The sequence below is a fragment of the Aricia agestis genome, chromosome 19 (genome assembly GCF_905147365.1).
Source record: "Aricia agestis chromosome 19, ilAriAges1.1, whole genome shotgun sequence".
NCBI classification, from domain to species: domain Eukaryota; kingdom Metazoa; phylum Arthropoda; class Insecta; order Lepidoptera; family Lycaenidae; genus Aricia; species Aricia agestis.
Genome location: NC_056424.1, coordinates 14,420,099 through 14,447,494, shown reverse-complemented (window position 1 = coordinate 14,447,494; position 27,396 = coordinate 14,420,099). Strand labels below are relative to the sequence as shown.

The 27,396-nt window shown below is 56.3% G+C and overlaps 3 protein-coding genes across 3 annotated transcripts; all 3 read right to left on the bottom strand.

Annotated features, from left to right (window-relative positions):
- Positions 1 to 4,182: 4,182 nt before the first annotated feature.
- Positions 4,183 to 6,588, bottom strand: LOC121736779. The gene has a single exon (XM_042128162.1). It carries the CDS (start codon positions 6,586 to 6,588, stop codon positions 4,183 to 4,185), a length of 2,406 nt encoding a protein of 801 aa, XP_041984096.1.
- A 10,620-nt stretch (positions 6,589 to 17,208) lies between these two features.
- LOC121736778 lies at positions 17,209 to 20,214 on the bottom strand. The gene is made up of 4 exons (XM_042128161.1): positions 20,152 to 20,214; positions 18,016 to 19,098; positions 17,668 to 17,961; positions 17,209 to 17,430 (listed from the first exon to the last, which is right to left on the bottom strand). Exons 1-4 carry the CDS (start codon positions 20,212 to 20,214, stop codon positions 17,209 to 17,211), a joined length of 1,662 nt encoding a protein of 553 aa, XP_041984095.1.
- Positions 20,176 to 25,686, bottom strand: LOC121736777. The gene is made up of 2 exons (XM_042128160.1): positions 23,443 to 25,686; positions 20,176 to 23,398 (listed from the first exon to the last, which is right to left on the bottom strand). Exons 1-2 carry the CDS (start codon positions 25,684 to 25,686, stop codon positions 20,282 to 20,284), a joined length of 5,361 nt encoding a protein of 1,786 aa, XP_041984094.1. The 3' UTR covers positions 20,176 to 20,281.
- Positions 25,687 to 27,396: the final 1,710 nt, after the last annotated feature.

Genomic DNA, 27,396 nt, shown 5'->3' with positions numbered 1-27,396 from the left:
GGTCAAGCCTGGGGTCGTCGTTTGCCTGCTTCTTTCCTGCCTGCGTCGCCTTCGCGACCTCCTTTTCTCTCTCCATTGCAGCGGTGGCGCCCCCCGTATACATGGGCCAGACCCCCTCCTCTGAGGGGGTGCGGGATTCTCCAACATTGTTGGTACCCGCCCGGGGAATATTTTTGTCGATGCAACCTTCCATATTTTGATCATTGAGGGGTGAGTCTGCCCCACGTCCTCGATGCGTAGTCACCGACTCGCCATGCACCCCGTCACCGGACGTTACCAGTTTAGGGTTCGGGGCCCACGGGCCCATCCATCACAGAAACACACACAGATTTTCACACACAAACAGACAATAGTGTAAAAAAGGTATAAATACAAGGAAAGATAGGGAAGAAAAGATGGTGAAAGATAGGGTTAATAAATATTAGATGATGAACAAAACAAGAAAGTTAATATAAAGAAAGAAAGATAGAAGAAAGACCGGCGTTCAGCCATCCTGAGTGCCTCGTCCCGTGTAAAGGGCGGGGCGGCGCACCCAGGCGCCCAGGGACACGAACGTGGACGGACCGGTATCGCCCCCAACCTAACCTAACCTAACCTAACCTAACCTTTTTTTTTTTTTTTTTTTTTTTTTTTTTTTTTTTTTTTTTTTTTTTTTTTGCGTCGGGAAATGCCTTGACGCATCTCGCGGGGATCGGGGACTCCCCAGCGAGTATGTGGGGCTCGCTGCGGTCGTGGAGATGGTGAATTGACCGCAGCCCTACCCACTAAAACCCGACGGTATTCTTCTGTGTCCCATGCAGGGTTGCGAGCACGCGTGAGCCTTCGTCCGCGGTCCTGCATGTCTTTGCCTGCGTGTCACGGCAGGCCCGTCTTCTGTGGAGCACTAGGGCTCCTAAAGGCCGAACAGAGGCCCTCCCGGGGCTTGCATAGGCCTGACTCTCCGGGGTGTCGCGATGCGCGAAGAATACGCAGCGCATCACGACCCACTCGGGGACTCGATTTGACAGGCGACGGCATCCCCATGCCGCCACCCCGAGCCCCCCGGCTAAGGCGGCAAGTGGTCATTACTACTAATGACCTGTCGTCGCCTCGGCCGTCTCCTTCGGCGGGGGTCGAGCGCTTCCAGCTCCCTCACTCGCTCGGCCTCCTCCTTCGCGGCGATGACCTCCTCACAGAAGGTCTGCACCGCTGTCCATCCGGGTTCGCTGCCCACCATGGCGCGAACGAGCGCGGGCAGCGAAATGTCAAATCCAATGGCGGCCGTAAGGGCCGCCCGTTGTCGAGTCCAAGAAGGACAGGCAGACACTGTGTGCTCCGCCGTGTCCCTGTCACAATCGCAGTGGTGACAGCGCGTACTCTCTTCTCTGTTCGCGATCTCACACAGGTAGCGACCAAAGCAGCCGTGCCCGGTCAGCACCTGCGTGAGTCGGAAGGAGAGCGCGCCGTGCTTTCTGGTCAACCACTCTTTGAGTACCGGCCTGATAGCCAGCACCAGTTCCACACTGACTTGCGGCTCGAGGAGTCGCTCCTCCCAAAGCTCGATGGCCGCTTCCTCAGCTCGGTCCCTCCACCGACGTACGGCTTCCGGTAAGGGGTTGCTTCCCCTCGCGCGGACCGCTGCGCCAAGCCAATACACTTCGGCGAGGGTTTGAGCGTCCAAGTCCCAAGGAACGCTTCCAGCAAGGAGGCACGATGCGTCGCGAGAGATAGTGCGATATCCTCGGACTGCACGCGTCGCCATCACTCGCTGTAGCCGTCCCAGGGCCAGCCTGTTCTCGGGCAACAAACTGTCCACCCAGATCGGCGCCCCATACATGACCATCGAACGGACGACGCCCATGTAGAGACGCCGACAGGTCAAACTCGGGCCCCCGAGATTTGGGAGCAGCGAGGCCAAGGCGCCCGCAGACCTCTTCACCTTCTCGGATAGTCGGCGGAAGTGTTCCTTAAATGACCACCGACTATCGAGGACCAGACCGAGATAGGTCATTGTGGACGCAACTTGGATCCTCGTCCCGCTCACTATTACTTCCAGGCCCGGCGGAGGCGCGTTCCTGGGCCCATGGAACAAGAGGGCCTCCGACTTGTTCAGCGCCACCGTCAGACCCAACGCCTGGATTCTTCGCACAACTTGTGCGACTGCTGCCGTTGCCAGTATTTTTGCCTCTCGGTGGGACTTGGCGCGGCAGACGACTGCCGTGTCATCCGCGTACGCGACGAGCTCCACGCCCGGAAGATTGGCGCCGCGGAGCACGTGGTCGTAGCCTATGTCCCATAGGCCCGGACCGAGCGACGAGCCCTGTGGGACGCCGCAGTCCACCTCCAACTCCTCCCAGTCGTCCTCCTCGGTTGGGTATTGCACCGAGCGCTCAGAGAGATAATTGCCGATAGTTCGGCGCAAGTATCTCGGCACTCGGTGGTACCTAAGTCCCTCCTTTATTGTCTCCCAGGGCAGGGTGTTGAAAGCGTTGGTAATGTCCAACGAGACGACCAACACCACCCCGCCCCGAGAGATTTCCTCCTCTGAGATTTGCCGCACACGCGCCACCGCATCTATCGTTGACCGACAAGCCCTGAACCCGAACTGAGCATCACTCAGGTTCGGGCCGGCGCCCTCAAGGTGGCGGGTGAGGCGCGCCACGATCACCCTCTCCAGGGTCTTGCATATCTCGTCGATCAAAACGATAGGGCGGTAGGCCGACGGCTGGTCCTCCGGTCGTCCATCTTTACGGAGCAGCACTAGCTTGCCCGTCTTCCACCGGCGCGGCACTCGGCCCTGCACCAGACATTTGGTAAAGAGTTCGAGCACGTGCGCCTCCAGGTGCTTCATGGCTAGCACCCAGACGCGACCGGGGACCCCGTCCAGTCCAGGAGCCCTGTTTCTCTGGCTCATTTTATGTACGGCCGCTGCCAGCTCTTCAGCCGACACTGGCGGTACGTCTTCCTCATCCTCAGACTCCATACTCGATGGTCTCATAACTGGCGGAGACCACTCGGCCCTGGATGGAAATAGGGCCGAGAGTACCGAGCGACGGAGATCGGGCTGCATATTCTGGGTAAGTGGTGGGGCAGCGGGGCGAAGCTTCTGCCTCACCCATTTGTAAGGCTTGCCCCACGGATCCTGCTCCAATGTGCCCAGAAACTCCTCCCACGCCTCCTTTTTCGCCACCTTTATGGCCTCTCGTAGTGCCTGGCGTGCCAATCGGTAGCCGTTGTAGACGGCTTCTTCTTCCGCCTCCTGTCTCGTCCGTCGACGGCGGTACCGCAAGTAGCGGCGTCGCGCGGCCACGCACTCCTGACGGAGTTGCCTAAGCTCCGGGCGCCACCAGTAGGTCTGGCGCCGAGGCATGACGGGTCCAGCGCGTGGCATTGAGGCTTCGCAAATGTTGCGAGCTGCCTCATTCAGCCAATCCGCGCACTCCTCGACGTCGTCCGACGGCAGAGGTGCCCACGATGCGACGATGGCCGCTTCCTCGAGAAGGTCTCGATCCAGACCTCTCAGGGACCACCTTGGGCCGCCACCGGATGGAAATCGGCGGCCAGGTTCCGACACGGAGACTATTTCGAAACCTATGTATAGGTGGTCCGAGAGGGTCTCGACCTCTCCGAGGACCCTCCAGCCGCTTGTTCGGCGAGCGATTGTTGGACTGACAAAGGTCAGGTCCACAATGGATTCACCTTGCCGCCGGACGCAGGTACTAGCGGCACCTCTGTTGGCCACGACCAGGCCGGTGATTGCCAGCCAGTCCGTTACTGCTCTGCCTCTCACGTCCGTCGCCGGGGAACCCCAGCGCGTGGACTTCGCATTGAAGTCTCCGGCGACGACCACGGGATTAGCTGCTCCGTTCACGAAGGTGGTGAGCCGGAGAAGAAACGCCTCGAACTCGGCGATGGGTCTATTCGGTGAAAAGTAGACCCCCACGACAGTGAGGGCCCCCACATCCGCAACGATGAAGCCGCGGCCCCGAGTCGACCTCCTTGTAGATGGAGGAACGATTTTGGGACCGAACACTAACGCCACCGTCGAGTCCGCGCTGCCCAACCAGTCACCCCTAGGGAGGATTCGGTACGGCTCGGCAATCACACCGACGTCGATTGACCTCCTCAGCATCTCCTGAGACCACAAATCCTGCGCCTGAGCGCTGTGGTTCAGGTTCCCCTGCAAGAACCTTATGGAATCCGTTATTGGGCTTCCATGGGGGCCACTCCCGCTCCAGAGGCTACTGTAGTTGGAGTAGCAGCCTTGGGCGATTGGCTCTTATTGGAGCCCTTTCCCTTCTTCCGCGGTATCTTGCAGGGTGTGCTCCCTACGACGTGGTCCGCCTTCCTCCCGTTCGCCGCGCACAGCGCGCAGTGGGGTGGGTTTCCGCAGGTCTTGATTGTGTGACCAGGCTGCCCACAGCGGAAACACAAATCTCCTCGGTCTGTATCAGAGGGGCAAGTCGCCCGCGTATGACCGACTTCGTGGCAACGGTAGCATCGCATGACGCGTGCCGACAGAAGCGTCACGCGCACCATGGTCCACCCGACGTACAGTTTGGCACCAGGCGCTGTCACTACCTTTGCGGCCTCGACCGGGCACTTTACCCAGGCCGTGCCGCAGCCACTACGATCCACTCTTATTTCTCCCACCTTTATGTCCTCAGCCGCGCAGCAACCAGCTCTTGCGATGGCTGCGGCAACCTCCGACGCAGTGGCGGAGTCGTCCATTCCCGATATTCGAAGCTCGGCACACTTTTGTGGCCGAGATATCCGGACGTCTTCCTCTCCTAAAACCTCTCTCAGCTTACTTGCCAGAGTATCCGCCTTCTCCTTGCAGGACGATCCCGAGACCTCGTACATACGGGCCCCGGTCACGGCCCGCTTAAACTTGACCGCGGGGATCTCGAGGGTGACAATATCGAGACTCCCCTTGGCCTTGTCCATCACGTCTTTGTACGTGACGCCCCTCTTCTCCGCACCCTCCTGCAGTGTGATAACTACTGCCGCAGTTTTAGGAGCGCGGAGACTTTTTCTCTTTCTCTTTTTCTTAGCCTGTCCTTTCTGTTTAGGCCCTTCCTTCTTTCCTTCGCCCTTCTTCTGAATCTTCCCTCCCCTTTTGACTACTTCCGACCATTGCTCGGTCGGATTTGGTCCTTTCGCAGCCGTAGATGGGGCAGTGTCGCGTCTGGCGGCCGCCGCTTCTACGGCTGCGGCCGACTTTTTATTAACTTTCTTTTTCTTTTTCAGAGCCGGACCAGGATTCAACGGAGGCATCAGAGTTGACACCGCATGCTCCGGCTCCGGAGTCCTCTCCTTGGCCTTCGACGCTGCTACCGCTGCGCCTTGGGCTTCGTCGTTTTTCTTATCTGCGGCCAGAGGAGGTCTTAGGCGTGGCTCCGGCAAAAGCCGGGCCTCGAGACCCTCCAGCCGCGCGTCCATCCGGGCGTTCGTCAGCGAGACCGCCTCGCGCACTGCCCGCTGTAGGAGCTCTTCCACATCCAACTCCCTTCCGATAGAGACAGGAGTGGGTTGTGGTTGGGCATCGGCGAGCTTGCGCTTGACGGCTTCCAACTCCGCTTTCATCTCGTTGATTTCCCTTGAGAGACGTGCGTTCGCCGCCTCAAGGGCTCTCGTCTCATCCGAGACTGACCGATTCATTATGGCCGAGAAGGCCTCACTTAGTGCCTGGGTCGCTTTTTTAAGAGTAGCGACAGAAGTCCCCTTCAGATTTTTCGACTTCACGGCCACACTGTTAATGGCCCCCAGACATTCGGTAATTACGACGCCCACAGAAGCCGCCGTAACTTCCCGCGCCTCTACAGCAGTCGCGTCCGAGTTTGAGGAGTTGCCCGACAGCCGGCCTGCCCGGAACTGCGGTATTCTCCTGCCTGACTCAAAAATCTCTTTCTCGGCCTCGAGCTGCATAGCTCTCATCTCCTCGTCGTTAAAGTCTTTTTTGGCCTTGGCCAAACCGACGTACATCCCTGTGGTGGGAGGTCTCCCTCTACCTCGTTTGGAGGAGGGCTTCCTCGCTGCTCCCCTATTCTTCTCCGGGCTATCCTCCAACTCGCTACCACGCCTCTTGCGTCGGAAGCGGTCTTTAGTCTTGTGCATGTCATCATCCTTGTTTTGGGAGACAGCAGACTCACTGTCGCTCTCGTCACTTCCAATCCCAGGCTTGAAAAACAAACCTGAGCGAACTGTACCAGTGGATACAGGCGTTAATACCCGTGATCCACTTTCTCCTTCACTTGCTGTCGACAAAGCCAAATCGATATCGGACACGGGTGTCGTCACCCGCGATCCGCCTTCCAAACCAAGTAATCGCTCCAACTGCACCACCGGCGATCGGGCCGTGTGCCTGGAGTTGTCGTTCGTCGTTAGTATGTTCGCCACCGGCGCGGTTAGGAGCGCCGGTTTCGGACCATCGCGCGAAGATGCGCCACCACCTCCACTCGCCGCCGCAGCGGCCTCCACACCCTCCAACGCATTTTGTGCCGGCCCCGTATACGCCCGACAGACCTCCGAAGAGGTGTGGGATTCCCTGGTGTCCACCGGACCACCAAGACCCACCCGGGGAGTGTTTTTCAAAATACGCTCTTCCATATTTGATCATTTGGGGGTGATTCTGCCCCACATCCTAGGTGCGTAGTCACCGACTCGCCATGCACCCCGTCACCGGACGTCACCAGCTTAGGGTTCGGGGCCCACGGGCCCATCCATCACACAATCACTCACTGAATTTCACACACAAACAAACAATGATGTAGAGAAGAGCACAACAAAAAATGAAAGATAGAGAAGAAAAGATGGTGAAAGATAGGACAACTAAAATAAAACAATACAAAAGAAGAGTATCGTACCAAAAAGAAGAGAAAGATAGTGAAAGACCGGCGTTCAGCCATCCTGAGTGCCTCACCCCGTGTAAAGGGCGGGGCGGCGCACCCAGGCGCCCAGGGACACGAACGTGGACGGACCGGTATCGCCCCCAACCTAACCTAACCTAACCTAACCTAACCTAACCTTTTTTTTTTTTTTTTTTTTAGGAGGGGAAATACGTTACGTATCCCCCACCCCTTCGGGGGAAGGGGCGGGGGTATGTGGGACTCCCTACACAAGGTTTACCCACTAAAACCCCCCCATGCCCTCCTTCAGGCCATCGTGGGGCGCGGGCACTTATCTGGACTTCCGCACCCAACATAGCCGTTCGCCGCATCCGGCACTACTCCGCTGCGGCGGCTGGTGTTCTGCCGCCGCCTTTCTTCACCGAGAGCTCCCCGGGCATCTAGGGAGCTTTCTTCTCGGGGCCCTTCGTGCGGGCGGCGATCCCCCGATCAACCGCCCACGGGCCTATGGCTCCACCTCCATGGCGGGCTGGGGCTGACTAACCCCAGCACCGCCGGCTCCAGGCTCCTTCGGCCGAGCCTTATCGGAGGGAGCTCCTCGTCTCTTCCGGCGCTTGGTGCTGGGGAGCGGCTTCTTCACTGTGATGCAGCCGCTGCTACCCAGCACGTGGTCTTTCTCTTTGCCGAGTGCCTCGCAGAAGAAGCAGTTGGGTTGCTTCTCCCGGCACTCGGCGGCCTTGTGCCCCGGCTTCCCACAGCGGAAGCAGTTCCGGCTGCGGTCCACCGGGCACTGGCATGTCGTCGCCAGGTGGCCGGTGTCAAGGCATCGGTAACACCGCTTAGGCCTCGCGGCCAGCAGTGTCACCTTCGCCGAGACCCAGCCCACTCGCAGCCGCCCCAAGCTGATCAGCTTCTTGGCTGCCGCGACGGGGACGCTCAGCCATAGCGAGCCATCGCCCCACCTTCCTTTCTTTATGGGGCCCGACCTGATGGATGTAGTCGGGCACCCCCCTTCTCTGGCAACCGCTTGTAGCACGTCGGCGGTTGTGGCCGAGTCGTCCAGCCCGGCGATGCGCATTTCTACGCATTTCGCCGGGCGACCGATCTTCGCCTCTTCCGGGTCCAGCACCTCCCGCATCTTTGCGGCGAGGGCGTCCGCTTTCTCGTTGGCGCCCTCACCAGGTATGGTGAGGACGCGCGCGCCGGTTTGGGCCTGACGGAAGCGGAACTCGAGCTTGTCGATGTTGAGTTCCACCATCCCGGCCGTTGCGGCGTCCTTCGCCTTTAAAAGGACGTCCTTATATGTGACCCCCTTCGCCGCGGCGCTCTCCATCAGCGTGACGGTGATTGCCGCGGTTGCAGGGGCACGAAGTTTCGCCCTTTTCTTCTTCTTGGGGGCGGCCTTAGCTGGAGTAGCCGCCCCTTTCTTCTTCTGTTTGGGCCTGCGCGGACCGACTGTGGTCCACGGGGCCTCGGCGGGAGGGGCGTTGGTGTTCTGCCCCCCCTTTGCCGCCTCCTGAGCGGCCATTGATGGCCGCTTCTTTCTTTTCTTCTTCTTGTTGGGCTTTGCAGCCCTCTTCTCCACAGGTGCAGCGGGCGGCTGTAAAGGAGCCGCCGCGCCGCCCGCCGAACTCTCGTCCGGGGCTTTCGCCGGTGCCGTCTTCTTCGGCTTCGGCGTCTTCTTCTGTGCCGCCGTTGGTGGGGCGCCGGATAATGGACCAGCACTGTCCGCCGCCAGCGGCGGTCTTCTTCGGGGCTCCGGAAGGAGCCTGTCCTCCAAGCCGGCAATCCTTGCATTTAGCATGTTGCCGAAGGTCTCAATATTGGAACGTGAGACCTCCGACAACATCTTTTGCAGGTCGTCAGTTGCGGGTCCAGTGACGCGACGGCGGAGCTCCTCTAATTCCCGGCGCATCGCGTTCACTTGGCGCAGAAGGCGGTCATTTTGCGCCTCCAGTGCCCGCATCTCCTCATTCATACCGCGTCCTCTCATCTCGGTGACGGCCACCTTTATAGAGGCGACCGCCTCCTTGAGGGCCCGCTGGTAGGTCCCTTTCAGGTTGGAGGACCTTGTGGCGACCATGGTCACCATGTCTAAGGCCCTCTCTACGTCGGCTGCCAGGCCGGCGCTGGTCTGCTCCGTGTTATCGGCCGGGGCAGGGCTTGCGCGAAGGGACGCTCGCGCTTCCCTCGCTTCTCGCGCTTCCCGTGCCGCTCGGGCTACCTCCTCGACTTTCGCCCTGAATGCAGCCCGGCGTTCTTCCTCCTTCTCCTTGTTTAGCTCCGCTTGAGCTTTACCAAAGCCGACGTATTGGCCGGTGGTTGGTGGCCGGCCACGTCCCTTCTTCGCTTTGGGCACCGCCCCTTTACTGATGGGCGGCCCCATGTCTTCATCAGAGTTTCGCCTTTTCAGGCGTGTCCTGTCCGGTGTTGTGGGCAGGCCCTCGGAGTCCATCGATATGTCCGAGGCAGTATCGTCGGAGTCCGCGGGCCAGTCCTCACTATCAAGTCCGGTGGAATGGTCTCGTTCTTGTGGAGGCGGTATCGAGAATTCACGCATCACGTCGCGCAGAACGACGCGAGGTGAGCGCGTCAACTCTCTACCGACCTCTTCGTCACGTCCGGTAGGAGTAGGAGCGCGGGGCTGCTTCCCGAGAACATCCCGGTACTGCAGCACAGGCGGCAGGTTGGGTAAGTCCCGGATTGGACAACCCCGCTCCTTCTTTCTCTGAGCCAGTTTCTTCACCCGCTCTACGCCGTTAGGCTGATAGACGGAGAAGTCGACGTCCTCGTCGGTTATTGCATCCGCCACCGGCGCGGTTAGGTGCGCCGGCTTCGGACAATCGCGCGTAGTCGCGCCCTTTCCATCACTCACCGCCGCAGCGGCCTCCTCTACCTCCAACGTATTTTGTGCCGGCCCCGTATACGTCCGACAGACCCCCTGGTTAGAGGGGGTGTGGGATTCCCTGGTGTCCACCGGACTACCAAGACCCACCCGGGGAGTAGTTTTCAAATTACGTTCCGCCATGATTTGATCTTTAGAGGGAGATTCTGCCCTAGTGCCCTTGCGACGTAAGCCACCTGCTCGCCACGCATCCCAAGGCCGGGCACCACAAACCGGGGATTAGGGACCCACGGGTCCATCCATCCACAAACACTCACACACATGTACACAGAAACACACGCTGGTGTAAAGAAGAGTGTAAGCAAAACGGAAAGACAGAGTAGAAAAGATGGTGAAAGGTAGTGAAACAAAAACAAAACAATACAAATGAAGAGTAAACTATAAAAAGAGAGAAAGACAGGAAAGACCGGTGTTCAGCCATCCTGGATACGTCACGTCCGTGTAAAGGGCGGGGTGGCGTACCCAGGCGCCCAGGGACACGAACGTGGACGGACCGGTATCGCCCCCTTTTTTTTTTTTTTTTTTTTTGCGTCGGGAAATGCCTTGACGCATCTCGCGGGGATTGGGGACTCCCCAGCGAGTATGTGGGGCTCGCTGCGGTCGTGAAGATGGTGAATTGACCGCAGCCCTACCCACTAAAACCCGACGGTACTCTTCATCGCACCACTTTGCAGGGTCACGAGAACGCGCGAGCTCAACTCCGCGGCTCTGCAAGCGTGTCTGCCCGCGTGCTAATAGCAGGCTCCTCTTCGTTAGAGCGAATCAGCTCCTACCGCCGAACAGAGGCCCTACCAGGGCTTGCATAGGCAGTCCGTTCTCTGGTGTCGCGATGCGCGAAGAGTACATAGCGCATCGCGACCCTCTCAGGGGCTCGTTCGTTGGGCGGCGGCATCCCCATACCGTCGCCCGAGCTCCCCATCTAGGGCGGCAAGTCGTCAATCTGAATGACATGTTGTCGCCTTGTCCGTCTTCGTCGTCGGGGGTCGAGCACCGGTATCGCCCCCAACCTAACCTAACCTAACCTAACCTAACCTAACCTAACCTAACCTTTTCTTTTTTTTTTTTTTTTTTTTTTTTTTTTTTTTTTTTTTTTTTTTTTTTTTTTTTTTTTTTTTTTTTAGGAGGGGAAATACTTTGCGTATCCCCCACCCCCTCGGGGGAAGGGGCGGGGGTATGTGGGACTCCCTACAAGAGGTCTACCCACTAAAACCCCCCCAGCCCTCCGTCACGCGCCTAGTGCGGGAGGGGCGGGAACCGCGGAGCGACTACAACTCCGCCCCTCCCCGCGCGCAGCCGCAACCGGCACCTTCTTCAAGCGGCTTGAGCCGCGTACCTCACCGAGAGCCCCCCGGGCTATAGGGGGGCTGTCTTCTCGGGACCCATACTGTGGGCGGGATCCCCCGATCACCGCCCACGGGTCTAGGCGTCCGTCTCCATTCGGGCGGGAGCGGGCGGGGCCCGCGCGCCTTTAGGTCTCGACTTTTTGTGTCGAGCCTTTTTGGTCGGCGCCTTGTCTTCTCCGGGGGCCGGCTTTGACGTAGATGGGCATCTACCCAGCTCGTGCCCCCTTTCGGCCCTGCCAGCGGCCTCGCACAGGGCGCAGTTTGGTGCTGCAGCCCCGCACTCTGCCGCCTTGTGCCCCGGTTTCCCGCACCGAAAACAAGTCCGGCTACGGTCCACCGGGCACTGGCACTTGGCAGCCACGTGGCCGGTGTCCTGGCAGCGGAAGCAGCGCGTCGGCCTCGCGGCCAGCAACGCCACCCTCGCCGACACCCAACCAATACGCAACCGCCCAGAGCTCGAGAGCTTCTTGGCTTGTGCTTTATTTGTAAAGAATAGTAATGAAGTGACGTAAATAAGCTCGGTACTATGGCAACGACCAAAAGTAGCATAGATAAAGTATATGTCAGCTCTCCCCCGCTATTCCAGAATGCCTTGCGTAGGCAAGAGCTGCTGTAGGTTACTTCATACAGCAACTGCTACAGCATCCGTAGTATTGGTTTTAAGTTGGTATCCGCCTCCTCCTCCTTTATTCGATGTAAATTGCAGTGGCTCTTTTCTTGTAGGTCTCTCGTATATTCCTGAAGTGTGTATGTGATTTTGTATATGGAAATGAATCCCTTCTTTCTCACGTATTCCTATTCGCTTCTTCTTTTTTTTCTTTCCATTTATGCTTACGTATCTTGAACTTGTTTTTGTTTTTCGTTGTTTGTTGTATTTCTTTGGAATATACCAGATAAGAAATATTTTTTGCTCCTCCTTGCATAGTAACCATTATTTTGTATTCGCTCCGTTCTATATATTTTCTTTTCCGAATGTCGTTTGTATCTTTTTCTTCCTTCAATGTTGTATATTGTATTCTGTCAGAGGAATCGTATTCGCATCGTGTATTCATATTTTCTTGTAGTAGTTTTTCGCTCTGTGTGCTCGGCTCCGTAGGTGTACATGTTAATGGCTTATGTATGACGCCATCAGTTGTAGCTGGATCCTCAAAATATTTCGTAGACTGTAGGTTTTCCTTGCTTGAATATTCTTCCGATATATTGCAGCGTATAGGTTTATTCTCAGTAATATGTAATTGAAAACTTCGTGAAGTTTGAGAATTAGTTTCAACTCGTTGTTGCATATTAAGGAGTTTTAGTTTGATGGATATGAATTCCTCCTCAATGTCGTGCATTGTTTCAATTTCATCTTCTAATTATTCTTCATCAGGTATTTCACATATTATGTTCTGTTGTAGTTCTCGAAGTAATTGGAAGTCTTCGTGTAGGCGTTGTAGTCTGACATGAGCCTCTGCGTAATCAAGATCCTCATGTAGTGTGTTTATGTATGATTCCCACCTCGAAAATTGTGCGCGTATAGAGGCGTGAATCCTCTTCCAATTCTTCAAGTTTGCAGTCATCCTCGTCGCCAACTCTGTTGTGTAATGAAAACAGCATTTTGTATCGTAGTGCTTTATTTGTAAAGAATAGTAATGAAGTGACGTAAATAAGCTCGGTACTATGGCAACGACCAAAAGTAGCGTAGATAAAGTATATGTCAAGTGCTAACTTATTAGGTATTGATTTAATTCATGAAGCCCTAAGCGGCCGCATCCGGCCGCGATAACAATAGATAAGCTATTGTGTCTCGTTATTCCACGATCGATGGATTTATATGAACGTGGTACACGCTTTATTTAATCTTTTTCTCTTTCCTAATAGTTGTTATAGTAGTAGTCCAAAAGGGAATAATTTTGCGACATACTCAAGCGTGTTAGATTAACCGCCGTTCCCAGTATTTGATCTATCTCTGGTTTTGCCTTACTAGAGATAGGAATAACTCACATTAGACATTAGATACATATATTTTATGTCAATTATGAGTTATTCCTATCTCTAGTAGGGCAAAACCAGAGATAGATCAAATATTGGGAACGGCCGTAAGCTTGTATAGGCTTCTGACATATTGTGTCCAGTTATCATGGTACCGAAATCAGATTTCTCACTTGGTGGGTAAAAAAAATCTTCATAATTATTTTCTTTACTAAGCTTCGCAGATATTTTGTGTTGCGCTAAACTAAATGATTTAGTCCTTGTTGTTTAAAATCTTGTTATAATTTACCTAAAATTATTAAGCAATTTTCTTAATAAATTTAAAATGATTCAGTTTCTGAACCCGCTTAAGTAAAAAACGCTCTTATTATTTTTTATCGGTTTTACTTATTGTAAAAAAACCGACTAGGACTCAGTGACGCTCGAGTAACTACACAAATAGCTCTCTGGCATAGTAAAAGGAGGGGCTCTCTCATAATATTGCGAAGTTAGGTTTAATGGAGTTAGGTTGAATGGAGTTAGGTTGAATGGAGTTAGGTTGAATGGAGTTAGGTTGAATGGAGTTAGGTTGAATGGAGTTAGGTTGAATGGAGTTAGGTTGAATGGAGTTAGGTTGAATGGAGTTAGGTTGAATGGAGTTAGGTTGAATGGAGTTAGGTTGAATGGAGTTAGGTTGAATGGAGTTAGGTTGAATGGAGTTAGGTTGAATGGAGTTAGGTTGAATGGAGTTAGGTTGAATGGAGTTAGGTTGAATGGAGTTAGGTTAAGGGAGGTTAGGTGAAGGGAGTTTAGTTTAAGGAAATTGGGTTAAAGAAGGTTAGGTTAAAGACCCCCCTTTTAACCTAACCTAGTAAGTAGTTAGGTTGAATGGAGTGAGGTTGAATGTAGTTACGTTAAAGGAGGTTAGGTTAAAGGAGGTTAGGTTAAAGGATGTTAGGTTAAAGGAGGTTAGGTTAAAGGAGGTTAGGTTAAAGGAGGTTAGGTTAAAGGAGGTTAGGTTAAAGGGGGTTAGGTTAAAGGGGGTTAGGTTAAAGGGGGTTAGGTTAAAGGGGGTTAGGTTAAAGGGGGTTAGGTTAAAGGGGGTTTGGTTAAAGGAGGTTAGGTTTAAGGAGGTTAGGTTAAAGGAGTTTAGGTTAAAGGAGGTTAGGTTAAAGGAGGTTAGGTTAAAGGGGGTTAGGTTAAAGGGGGTTAGGTTAAAGGGGGTTAGGTTAAAGGGGGTTAGGTTAAAGGGGGTTAGGTTAAAGGGGGTTAGGTTAAAGGGGGTTAGGTTAAAGGGGGTTAGGTTAAAGGGGGTTAGGTTAAAGGGGGTTAGGTTAAAGGGGGTTAGGTTAAAGGAGGTTAGGTTAAAGGAGGTTAGGTTAAAGGAGGTTAGGTTAAAGGAGGTTAGGTTAAAGGAGGTTAGGTTAAAGGAGGTTAGGTTAAAGGAGGTTAGGTTAAAGGAGGTTAGGTTAAAGGAGGTTAGGTTAAAGGAGGTTAGGTTATGGGACGTTAGGTTATGGGAGGTTAGGTTAAGTGCCTTATCACACTGGCGATTAGCGAGCGAATTGAAAGCGACGCGACTGCGCAGCGCACACGCCACTATAGCACGCGCAATAGCGCGGCGTGGCGTGGACGCCATTTTGTACACTCGTCTACACAGATTATTATTATATGTATATAGTAGACTCGTCTAGGGAGTGACGTCAGAATCCATTTTGCTGCTGAGTGTCCAAAACGCCGAAGGCAAGCTGCGTGCACGCCACGCAATCGCGTCGCTTTCAAATTGCTCGCTAATCGCCAGTGTGATCCCTTATGGGATACCATATTAATATATATATGGCTGCTGCTGCGGCGCCGTGTAAATACGCTTAGGTTAGGTCAAAAAAGTTTTTGCGTGGGTTCTTCCGGATTTTAATCGTTAGGTTAGCGGTCCCGGAGGAACCTATCTTAGGCATCAATGTCACTTTGACATCTGTCACCGTCACAGCTGTCAAAATGACATTTACTCATGCCATCTTTCAAGTACAAACTACAAAGCATCACGGCTTGTGATGTGAGCACAAACCATGATAAAGGGTAAATAATGAAAGTCTCGTATGTAATATTTATTGTCGTTAAAGCAAAGACGTCTTCGAGGCTGCTGCAACTCATCCTACGGCAGCGCGCATATCACCTCCCAGAATCATCATGTGATCTTCGGCTCCACCGCACCTGGCAGTTCCGTCCTCCTTCCATGATCCATCGGCATACATGCAAAAATATAAGTTCGTTAATACATATTTATATCTAGTGTTCGTTGTAAGACCCTAATCCTTCCTATCCTAGACTACGCCGACTCCTGCTACTTGGACATCACCGAGGAGCTGTTAACAAAACTAGAATGTTTACAGAATCTCTGTATCCGTTTTGTGTTTGGACTTAAAAAATTTGATCACGTATCAGCCTTCAGGTTGAGGCTCAACTGGCTTCCTATCCGTCTCCGTCGCAACTCCCATATCCTCTGTTTACTTTAAGTATAATATTTTGCATAATCCTCTCTCTCCATCCTATCTGCTAGATAGATTTAACTTTTCCCACCCTCCTGAAATCCCGTGCAGATCCAGTGTCAGAACTAACCTTTCCCTCCCATCCCATCGTACCAATTTCTACTCCTATTCCTTTACCGTGCACGCAGTCAGATTATGGAACTCGCTTCCCCACACTGTTCGTGACAGTCCAACTATCGCTGTGTTTAAAAGACGATTGAAAGAGCATTATCTTAATTCTCAATCACCGTAATTTGTATTATTATGTATACATATAGTATTTATTTATTATATTCATATTATTATTTATTGATTTTATATATAGGTTTTATATTATAGTCTTAGTATAAATTATTATTAGTTCAATATTGTTGTATATATAGTTGATTTAGTTATATTAATTAATAGCTATTGATTGTGCACATCCTATCTGCTGTCTTTTAAATTGTATCTCTTCGTAGGGCTGCTGTAAGAGATTTCTTTTAGAAATAAGCAGTTCCTTTGTGTCGTCTTTCTGTGTTAATTATATCTTTATATGTGTATCTTGTGTACAATACAGAGTTAAATAAATAAATAAGTATGAGCTCTCAACATATTTTGCCCTCCATTAGTATACCCAAAATAGCTAACAACTTTTACGCATTACTTTTAGGTACTAGACAACACAGCTATTCTTGGTCTTGTGTGTAAACTGGAAGTATTTACTTACTTTGGTGCGTGATACCATGTGCATGGATCCAAATCCAAATGACCAGCTGCTGTTGTTACTCCAACTAAAACAGAACTCTCCATTTGACTTGAACACTTGCCGAGATCCGAACGAGACGCATGTCTTCGTCAGCGATAAGCTTTCAAAATTCCTTTATCCACTTCACAAGCTTTTGTTATTTTTATTTTATTCCGCTCCGCGGTCTCTTTCTGCGAGATGACATACTCGCAGAAAGAGACCGCCGCCTGCCAGGCCTCATCGCTCTCAAGCATGCAGCGCACCATGCTCGGGAGCGAGAGGTCCCCGCCTAGCACTGCCACAAGATCGTGGCGCTGCACGGCCCAGCGATCGCACACCTCGAGGGTGTGCTGGGCCGTGTCCTCCGCAGCGCCACAGTCGTGGCAGGCTGGCGTAGGCTCCCTCCTGGCGACCTTACACAGGTACGCACCGAAACAACCATGTCCGGTGAGCACCTGAGCAAGGCGGAAGGTGAGGGGTTTTCTCTTGCGACGCATCCACGCCGCAAGAACTGGACGCAGGGCCTCAGCAGTACGTTAACCTAACCTAACCTAACCTAACCTAACCTAACCTAACCTTTTTTTTTTTTTTTTTTTTTTTTTTTTTTTTTTTTTTTTTTTTTTTTTTTTTAGGAGGGGAAATGCATTACGCATCCCCCGCCCCCTCGGGGGAAGGGGCGGGGGTATGTGGGACTCCCTACACGAGGTTTACCCACTAAAACCCCCCCAGCCCTTCGTCATGCGCCTTGTGCGGGAGGGACGGGAAACCGCGGAGCGACTACAACTCCGCCCCTCCCAGCGCGCAGCCGCAACCGGCACCTTCTTCAAGCGGCTTGAGCCGCGTTCCTCACCGAGAGCCCCCCGGGCTATAGGGGGGCTGTCTTCTCGGGACCCATACAGTGGGCGGGATCCCCCGATCACCGCCCACGGGTCTAGGCGTCCGTCTCCATTCGGGCGGGAGCGAGCGGGGCCCGCGCGCCCCTTGGCCTCGACTTCTGTCGGGCTTTTTTGGTCGGCGCCTTGTCTTCTCCGGGGGCCGGCTTTTTGGCAGATGGACATCTGCCCAGCTCGTGCCCCCTTTCAACTCTGCCAGCGGCCTCGCACAGGGAGCAGTTCGGCTCCGCTGCCCCGCACTCCGCCGCCTTGTGCCCCGGCTTCCCGCACCGGAAACATGTCCCACTACGGTCCACCGGGCACTGGCACTTGGCAGCCACGTGGCCGGTGTCCTGGCAGCGGAAGCAGCGCGTTGGCCTCGCGGCCAGCAACGCCACCCTCGCCGACACCCAACCAATACGCAACCGCCCAGAGCTCGAGAGCTTCTTAGCGGCCGCGACTGGAAGGCGGACCCAACACGATCCGTCCCCCCGCGGCCCCTCTCTAATCGGCCCCACCCGGACATCGCCGGCCAGGCACTCCCCTTCAAGTGCGACCGCTTCCATGATTTCGGCGGCCGTCACAGAGTCGTCAAGGCCGGCGATGCGCATCTCCGCGCAAGCAGCTGGCCGCCCGACTTTCACTTCCTGAGGCAGGACGGTCCTCAGCCTCGCGGCAAAGGCGTCCGCCTTCTTCTCTGCACCCTCGCCGGCGATAGTGAGGAGGCGCCCTCCAGTTCGGGCCCGGCGGAAGCGGACTTGCGGAATATCGAACTCCGCGATGTTCACCGCCCGCCGGGCCGTCTCAAGCGCCTTGGCGTACGTCATACCCGCCTTCACGGCCGACTCTTCAATAGTGAGAGCGACGGCCGCAGTGGCGGGGACGCGGAGCCTCGGCTTCTTCTTCTTCTTCGGGGGGGCTGTAGATGGTGTAGCCGCCCCCTTCTTCTTCCCACCCTTCGGACCCACCGTGGTCCAAGGGGTCTCTGTACCAGGGGAGCTGATGGTCGCTCCCCCTTGTGCCGCCTCCTGAGCAGCCATTGACGGCCGCTTCTTCTTCTTTCGGCCCTTTTTGGCCTTGGGCGCCTCGGGCGCGGCAGGGGCCTCTTGTGGGGCCTCTGTGGCGACGGGCTGCCGCGTCTTCTTTTGGGCCGGTTTCCCCTTGGCTTTTGGCTTCGGGGTCCCCGGCGTCTTCTCCGGTATTGCCTCTACACTTTCGACGGTGGCCGGGGTAACACTCCGGGCTCTGTCCGCCGCAAGCGGAGGTCGCAGTCGAGGCTCTGGGAGGAGCCGACTCTCCAGTCCGGCCAGCCGAGCGTTCAGCATATTGCTGAAGGTCTCTACGTTAGAACGAGAGACCTCAGACAACAGCTGGCGCATGTCCTGCTCGGCCGGCTTCGACACTTTTTGACGCAGCGCCTCTAACTCCTTGCGCATAGACTCCACTTCTTGTTGGAGCCGCGCATTCTGAGCTTCAAGGGCTCGTATCTCTTCCGTCGCTCCGCGGTTCTTCATAGCGGCGACGGTAGTGCGTATGTCACTGACCGCCTCCTTCAGAAGACGTTGGAATGTCCCCTTCAGGTTGTTCGACTTCGCTGCGACCATGGAGATCGTTCCCAGCGAAGTCTCAACACATTGGGCCAGAGCGTGGATGGTCTGCTCTGGCCTGTCTTCTTCCATGGGGGCGGGGCTCGCGAGGAGCGAAGAGCGCGTCTCTCGCGCCGCCCTGGCCGCCTCGGCAACCTCTTCCTCCGCCTGGAGTCGAAGGGCCTCCTCCTTCTCTCTATTCAGGTCGGCCTGCGCCTTCGCCAGACCGACATATTGTCCAGTCGTTGGCGGGCGGCCGCGTCCTCTCTTGGCTTTTGGCACGGCCCCTTTGCTGAGGGGCGGTGTCACGTCGTCGTCAGAGCGCCTCTTACGGCGCGTCTTCTCCGAGAGTGCGGGCAAGCCCTCGGAGTCCAGCGATATGCCAGACATCTCACTGGAGTCCGAGAGCCAGTCCTCGCTGTCACATCCGGGATAGTCTCGTCCATGTTGGGAGACTCGACCACGAGGGGAGTCTCTACCAATGTCGTCTTTTCCGGTGCTTGGAGGCGGCATTTTCACGTCGCGTGTCAAGAGGACACGCGGCAGATCCTTGTCGCCTCTCAGCTTCTTCTTCTGCATCAACTTCAGCATCCGCTCAACGCCGTTGGGCTGCGGCTGACTGAAGTCGATGTCCTCGTCCGTTAGAAGCTCCGCCGCCGGCGCGGTAATGGGCGCCGGCTTCGGGCTGTCGCGCTTCTTCGCGCTGTCACTTCCTCCTCCTCCTAACGCCGCCAGAATGGCCCTCTGTCTCGCCGCTTTAGCGGCCTCCTCTTCCTTCTTCACCGCCTTAGCGGCCCCCTCGTCCTTCCTCGTAATAAGTGGCCCCTCCGTATACGAGGGCCGGCCACCGTCCGAAGACGGCGCATGGGATTCTCCGGCTCCTGAGGAGCCGGGACCCACCCGGAGAATACTTGGCTTATCACGACTGCTCATCTTAACTCACTCCGACACCCCGGGTCGCGGGCTCGTTCGTCACACAGCGAGCTCTGCCAGACATACAAAACAAACACGCACACAAACACACGCCATACCGGCGTTCAGCCACCCCTCCCGTGTCACCGTGAAAACGCTCACGATGGCACGGGGGAGGTGCCCAGGGACACGACGTGGACAGACCGGTATCGCCCCCAACCTAACCTAACCTTTTTTTTTTTTTAACGCAGTGAAATGCAGTAACGCATTCGACGCAGGGAATGGGGACTCCCCTGCGGATATGTGGGGCTCGCCGCGGCGAAGATGGTGAGTGCCGCGGCCCTACCCACTAAAACACTGCGATGTTCCTGTCTCCTGCAGCTGACGGATGCACGGGACCCGACGAGCATTACTCCGTAGGTCCGTCAGCGCAGCGCCTGTCTTGCGCAGGCCCCTCTTCTTGGTGGGGGTAATGGCCCCCTAAGCCGAACAGAGGCCCCAAACGGGGGGCTTGTTCAGGCCATCCTTCACCGGCGGTGTCGCGATGCGCAGGAACATGAGGCGCATCACGACCGTCTCGGGACTCGGTGCAATGGGCGGCGGCGTCCCCACACTGCCACCCCGAGTACCCCTGCTAAGGCGGGACGTTTCGGCCATTTTGGACGATCCGTCTACGCCTCGGCCGTCGTCTCCTATGAGGGTCGAGCGCCTCCCTCTCTCTGACTCGCTCGGCTTCCTCTTTAATGGAGATCACCTCCTCGGCAAATCTCTCTACGTCTCTCCAGTGGTGCTCGCTGCTCAGCATGGCTTGCACCAGTGCCGGCAGCGAGAGGTCGGGTCCGATGGCGGCCGTTAAGGCCGCTCTTTGTCTGGTCCATGAGGGACAGGCCAAGATGGTGTGATCGGCCGTGTCCCTGTCCGCGGTGCAGTGGTGGCACCGCGCTGACTCCTCTCTCCGGGCTATCTCACACAGGTACCGACCGAAGCAGCCATGCCCGGTCAGCACCTGTGTAAGGTGGAACGAGAGAGCACCGTGCTTGCGTTTCACCCAGTCCTTCAGAACCGGGCGAATGGCCTCCACTAGGTCTACGCTGACCCGTGGCTCCAGCAGGCGCTCCTCCCATAACTCCAGTGTCCTGTCCTTGGCTTGAGCCCTCCACCGACGTACGGCGTCCGGAAGGGGGTTGCTGCCCCCCGCGCGGACCTCTGCGCAACGCCAGTAGATGTCGGCGAGAGCTCTTGCGTCTATGTCCCACGGGACGCTGCCGGCGAGCAGGCAGGCCGCATCCTTCGATATGGTGCGGTATCCGCGCACCGCCCGCGTCGCCATTACCCTCTGCAGTCGCCCCAGGACGAGTCCGTTTGCGGGCAACAGATCTTCGGCCCAGATCGGCGCCCCATACATACACATGGAGCGTATCACCCCCATGTAGAGGCGCCGACACTCCAAGCTGGGGCCCCCGAGATTCGGGAGCAGAGTGGCTAAAGCCCCAGCAGACTTGGTGACCTTCTCGGACAGCCGGCGGAAATGCTCCTTAAAGGACCACCGGCTGTCAAGTACCAGACCGAGGTAGGTCATGGAAGACGCCACTTCGATCCTGGTTCCGCCAACCACGATAGCCAGACCGGGCGGAGGGGCGTTCCTCGGCCCATGGAAGATCAGGGCCTCGGATTTGTGAAGCGCCACCTTCAGACCCAGCGACTCAATACGCCGGACTGTTTGCGCCACCGCCGCCGTCGCGAGTATGACCGCTTCGCGCACTGTCTTGCCACGGCAGACGACAGCTGTATCGTCCGCATAGGCGACCTTCTCTGCGCCGGGGAGATCGGCGCCACGGAGGACATAGTCGAAGCCGATGTCCCACAGGGTCGGCCCAAGAGAAGAGCCCTGTGGGACACCGCAGTCGACCTCATGTTCTTCCCAGTTGCCGTCTTCCGTCGGGTATTGTACCGACCGCTCTGATAGGTAATTCCGGATCACCCTGCGCATGTACCTTGGCACGCCGTGGTACCTGAGCGCCTCGTTGATTGTAGCCCAGGGCAGGGTGTTAAAAGCGTTGCTGATGTCTAGTGACACAACCACCACCACCCCACCCCGGGAAACTACCTCCTCTGTGATCGCCCGGATTCGGGCTACCGCATCTATAGTCGATCGACGAGGTCTGAATCCGAACTGGGCGCTGCTGAGGTTCGGGCCGACGTTCTCAAGGTGGCGATTGAGACGCGCCACGATCACCCTCTCGAACGTCTTGCAGATCTCGTCGATCAACACTATTGGACGGTAGGCCGATGGTTGGTCCTCAGGCCGCCCGTGTTTTCTCAGCAGGACGAGTTTGCCGGTCTTCCAACGGCGGGGTACTCGACCCTGGACCAGACATCTGGTCAAAACGGTGAGTACCCGCTCCTCCATGTGCTTCACCGAGAGCACCCACACTCGTCCCGGAACGCCGTCAAGACCGGGGGCCCTGTTCTTCTGGCCCATCTTCTGAACGGCTGCTGCCAGCTCTCCCGCCGATACGGGCGGCACTTCTTCATCGTCATCGGACTCCGCAGTGGGTGGTGCCATGGGAGGTGGCGACCACTCGGCCCTAGATGGAAACAGGGCCGAAATGATGGTTCTGCGGAGCTCCGGTTGCAGAGTCTGGGTGAGTGGTGGGGCCGCCGGGCGAAGCTTCTGCCTCACCCATTTATATGGCTTGCCCCACGGGTCCTGGTCCAACGTATCCAGGAACTCTTCCCAGGCACGTTTCTTCGCTTCCTTGATGGCGTCCCTCAGTTCGCGACGTGCTGTACGGTACTGGTCATAGACGGACTCTTCTATCTGTTCCTCTCGAGTCCGTCGTCGGCGATACCTCTGGTAGCAGCGTCGGGCCGCAACACACTCCTGTCGAAGTCTGGTAAGCTCAGGGCACCACCAATAGCTCTGGCACCGAGGCTTAGCTGGTCCTACGCGGGGCATCGAGGCGTCGCAGATGTTGTGCGCCGCCTCATTGAGCCATTCAGCACACTCTTCCACATCCTCCGAAGGCAGAGGGGCCCATGACGCCACTATCGCCGCTTCCTCGAGCAGGTCTCGGTCCAATCCTTTCAGGGACCACCTCGGGCCGCCGCCAGATGGAGTTGGGCGGCCTTGCTCCACTGAGTGAGTACAGACGGCGAAGCTGATATACAGGTGGTCCGAGAGCGTCTCGGTATTACCTAAGACCTGCCAGTCACTGACTCGTCGGGCTATCGATGAACTGACCAGGGTCAGGTCGACGATCGACTCGCCTTGGCGGCGGACACACGTACTGACCGCGCCGCGATTCGCCACCACTAGACCGGTTGTGATCAGCCAGTCTTCTACCACGCGGCCTCTTGCATTCGTCGCCGGAGAACCCCATAGCGTGGACTTCGCATTGAAGTCCCCGGCGACGACTACAGGAGGCGATGACCCCTCGATGTATGCGGTGAGTCGAAGAAGCAAAGCTTCGAATTCCGCCAACGGTCTGTTGGGGGAGAAATATACCCCCACAACGGTAAGCGCCCTCAGACCGACCACGACAAATCCTTGGCCCCGAGTCGTGTTCCCCGAAGAAGGAGGCACGATATTGGAGCCGAGCACCACGGCGACAGACGAGTCGACGTCCCCAATCCAGTCGTCCCTAGCCAAGACCCGATATGGCTCAGCAACAACGGCGACATCCACCCTCCGCTCCAGTATCGCCTGAACCCACAAGTCCTGCGCCTGAGCGCAGTGATTCAGGTTACTCTGAAGGAAGCGTAGAGTAGCCGTTATTGGGCCTCCATCGGAACCTCTCTAGCACCAGAAGCCGCCGTAGCTGTTGTGGCGAGCTCCTTAGTCTCTTGGCTCTTTTTAGAGCCGCTTCTCTTTTTAGTGGGGGCAGACTTTGAGCACGGTTTGCTCCCCACAATGTGGTCCGCCGGCTTCCCCTTCGATGCACACAGAGCGCAGTGAGGCGGATTTCCACACGTTCCAGTCTGGTGTCCGGACTGTCCGCAGCGGAAACAGAGCTTGCTGAGATCAGTTTCCGAGGGGCATGTCGCTCTTGTGTGCCCCGTTTCGAGGCAGCGGTAACACCTCATGGTGCGCGCAGCCAGGAGAGTTACGCGCACCACTAACCACCCGACGTAAACTTTGGTGCCGGGAGCCGTCACCAGTTTTGCGGCTTCGACGGGGCACTTCACCCACGCCGTTCCGCGGCCACTCCGGTCCAGGCGGATCTCGCCGACCTTGACGTCCTCGACGCGGCAGTTGCCTGGACGAGCAATGGCTGCCGCGATCTCTGTCGGGGTGGCCGTGTCATCCATCCCCGAGACTCTCAACTCGGCGCACTTCTGCGGTCGGGAGATACGGACATCGTCCTCCCCGAGAATCTCTCTTAACTTCCCCGCGAGGGCGTCGGCCTTTTCCTGGCAAGCCGTACCCGAAACTTCGTATAAACGAGCCCCGGTCACGGCCTGCTTGAATTTAACCGCCGGAATTTCAAGTGCCGGGAGGTCTAGACGCTGTTTTGCCCTCTCGAGGACGTCTTTATAAGAGACGCCTCTCTTCTCCGCGTCCGGCATCAAAGTTATAACGACAGCCGCAGACTTCGGCGCGCGCAACTTCTGCTTCCTTCTATGCCTTTTCCTCTTTCCTTTCTTCTGCGACTTCTCCTCTTCTTTCTTATTCGTTACCTTCCCTGTCTTGACGACCCGTGTCCACTCAGAAGTGGAGGCGGGTTGTGGTGCCGCCGTTGTTGCAGCCGCATCGCGTCTCGCGGCTGCCGCTTCAACAGCGGCGGCAGTCGTCTTTTTCTTTTTCTTTGCCTTTTTCGGCGCTGGACCGGGATTCGTCGGAGGCATTAAGGTGGAAACTGTTGGCTCCGGCGAAGGCGTCCTCTTCTCAATTGGAGGCGGTCCCTCAAGTGTGATGGCAGGGCCTGCCTTGTCCTTCCTCTTGTTGTCCGCGGCCAAAGGCGGACGCAGGCGCGGCTCCGGTAAGAGTCGGGCCTCTAAGCCCTCCAGTCGCGCATCCATTCGGGCGCTGGTTACAGAGACCGCCTCGCGCACGGCCCGCTGCAGCAACTCCTCTATATTAAGCTCCTGATTGATGGGAGCAGGTTGTGGAGGGGCGTCAGCCAGTCTGCGCTTGACAGTCTCCAGTTCCTTTTTCACTTCCTCTAGCTCTCTGGAGAGGCGCGCATTAGCCATCTCCAGAGCTCTTGTTTCGGTGGACGCCGAGTGATTAAGGAGGGCCACACACGCCTCCTGTATGGCACTTGTTGCCTGCTTAAGGGCCGCCACTGATGTCCCCTTCAAATTCTTAGATTTTTTGGCCACGTCGCTGATGACCTCTAGGCTGGTGGTAATCACCGACCCAAGTCTCGCCGTCGTGACCTCCTCCTTCTCTGCCATGGTGACGTCCAAGTTGAAAGAGGATTCTGACATCCGGTCCACCAGAACCCGTGGAACCAGTGGAATCCTCTTAGCCGATTCCAAGATTTGGCGCTCGGCCTCGACCTCCAGGGCCCGCTGTTCTACGTCCAGAAAATCCTGTTTGGCCTTGGCCAGGCCAGCGTATTCACCAGTCGTGGGGGGCCTGCCCCTCCCACGTTTAGAAGAAGATCGGTTTTTCGCCGCTCCCTTGTCCTTCTCAGGGCTGTCCTCGCCACCACGCCTCTTGCGCAGGAAACGAGCCCTTTTCGAGTCGTCACTGTCCTTGTCCAATGAAGCGGCGGTCTCATCGCCACTCATGTCATCGGTCCCACTGCCTGGACCTGGATGCCTCCGGAAGAACCCAGTTGCAGAGCCAGTAGAAACGGGCGTAGTCGCCCGCGAGCCTTCTCCTTCACTTGCCGTCAACATAACCATCACGTCGTGCCTATCTGATGCCGTTTTCTTGCTTAAGTCGTCGTTTGATCCGCTCCTCACCTTCTCCATAGCATGTTTAGGGCCCCCAGTATACCTGGCCCGATCCCCCGCCGAAGCGGGAGTGTGGGATTCTCCGTTGCCGGTACCCACCCTGGGAGTATTTTTTGCATGCTGACTTTCCATTGTTGTTTCCCCATTTAAGGCTGGGTCGACCTTGTGCCCTCATGACCGAACCTCTCCGAGTGGCCACGCAGCCCATCGCCGGGCACAAAAACTTAGGCTTCGGGGCCCACAGGCCCATCCGTCACTCAATCACACACACATATACACACAGTATCATACGCTGATGTATAGAAGAGGTTAAACAAAAAATGAAAGACAGTGTAGAAAGATGGTGAAGAGATAGACAAAAATAAAACAAAACAGAAAAAAGAGAAGAGTATACTATAAAAAGAGAAGAAAGATAGAAGATAGACCGGCGTTCAGCCATCCTGAGTGCCTCGCCCCGTGTAAAGGGCGGGGCGGCGCACCCAGGCGCCCAGGGACACCAACGAGGAGGAACCGGTATCGCCCCCAACCTAACCTAACCTTTTTTTTTTTTTTTTTTTTTTTTTTGACGCAGTGAAATGCAGTGACGCATTCGACGCAGGGGATGGGGGCTCCCCTGCGGATATGTGGGGCTCGCCGCGGCGAAGATGGTGGTGCCGCGGCCCTACCCACTAAAACACTGCGATGTTCCCTCGACACGCTAAACCGAGTGCGACCGGTAACTGCAACATGGCTTCCGGGACTCAGTCGGCGACACCTGCTGTACGGCGCAGGCCCTTACATTGGGGGGGCTTTGAGACCCCTCAGGCCGAACAGAGGCCCCACATGGGGGGCTTGCATGGGCCGTTCCTCTGCTTTTGTCGCGATGCGCGGGAACATGTTGCGCATCGCGACCCACTCGGGGACTCCATGTAACGGGCGGCGGTATCCCCATACCACCGCCCGAGTCCCCAGACTAAGGCGGGATGTCGTGGCCATTACGAGCGACACGTCTCCGCCTCGGCCTTCTTCCTGGGAGTTCGAGCGCCGCCTGCTCTCTCACGCGCTCGGCCTCCTCCTTCGTCGAGATGACGTTGTGCGCGTATGTCTCGACGGCTTTCCACTCTTCTTCGCTCCTCACCATGGCCCTGATGAGCGCTGGGAGCGTTATGTCCTCGCCGATGTTGGATGAGAGTTCCGCTCGTTGTTCCGACCAAGCGGGACACGCCGTGAGTGTGTGATCGGCCGTGTCCCGGTCCGCACCGCAGTGATGACATTCTGCGGTCGGTTCGCTTCCAGTAATCTCGCACAGATACCGACCGAAGCAGCCATGCCCGGTCAGCATCTGTGTGAGTCGGAAGGTCAGCGCTCCATGCCTGCGCTTTATCCACTCCCTGAATAAGGGGCGTATCGCCTCTATAAGGTTAATGCTCACAGTAGGCTCCTCTAGCCGCTGCGCCCACGTCTCCAGTGCCGTCTCCTCTGCTGAGCTCCTCCACCGACGTACGGCGTCCGGTAAAGGGTTGCTTCCCTCCGCGCGGACCGCTGCGCAACGCCAAAATACGTCGGCAAGTGCTTGAGCATCGAGGTCCCAGGGTGTGCTACCCGCGAGCAGGCATGCCGCATCCTTGGATATGGTGCGGTAGCCACGCACTGCCCGGGTCGCCATCACCCTTTGTATCCGTCCGAGTACGAGCCGATTCTGGGGCGAGAGATGGTAAGCCCAGATCGGCGAGCCGTACATGACCATCGATCGGATGATACCCATGTACAGCCGCCGGCAGCCGATGCTCGGCCCCCCGAGATTCGGGAGGAGCGACGCGAGGGCTCCAGCTGCCCTGGAGACCTTTTCGGACAGCCGGCGGA

Coding starts and splice junctions, on each gene's coding strand:
- LOC121736778 (XM_042128161.1), bottom strand. CDS start 20,214: ATGCGCCTCATGTTCCTGCGCATCGCGACACCGCCGGTGAAGGATGGC. Junction 19,099..20,151: donor ATGGCCTGAACAAGCCCCCC/GTTTGGGGCCTC, acceptor CTGGACTCCGAG/GGCTTGCCCGCACTCTCGGA. Junction 17,962..18,015: donor GCGTCCCCGCCACTGCGGCC/GTCGCTCTCACT, acceptor ACGTACGCCAAG/GCGCTTGAGACGGCCCGGCG.
- LOC121736777 (XM_042128160.1), bottom strand. CDS start 25,686: ATGGAAAGTCAGCATGCAAAAAATACTCCCAGGGTGGGTACCGGCAAC. Junction 23,399..23,442: donor CGGCTTCTGGTGCTAGAGAG/GTTCCGATGGAG, acceptor CGCTTCCTTCAG/AGTAACCTGAATCACTGCGC.
- LOC121736779 (XM_042128162.1), bottom strand. CDS start 6,588: ATGGAAGAGCGTATTTTGAAAAACACTCCCCGGGTGGGTCTTGGTGGT.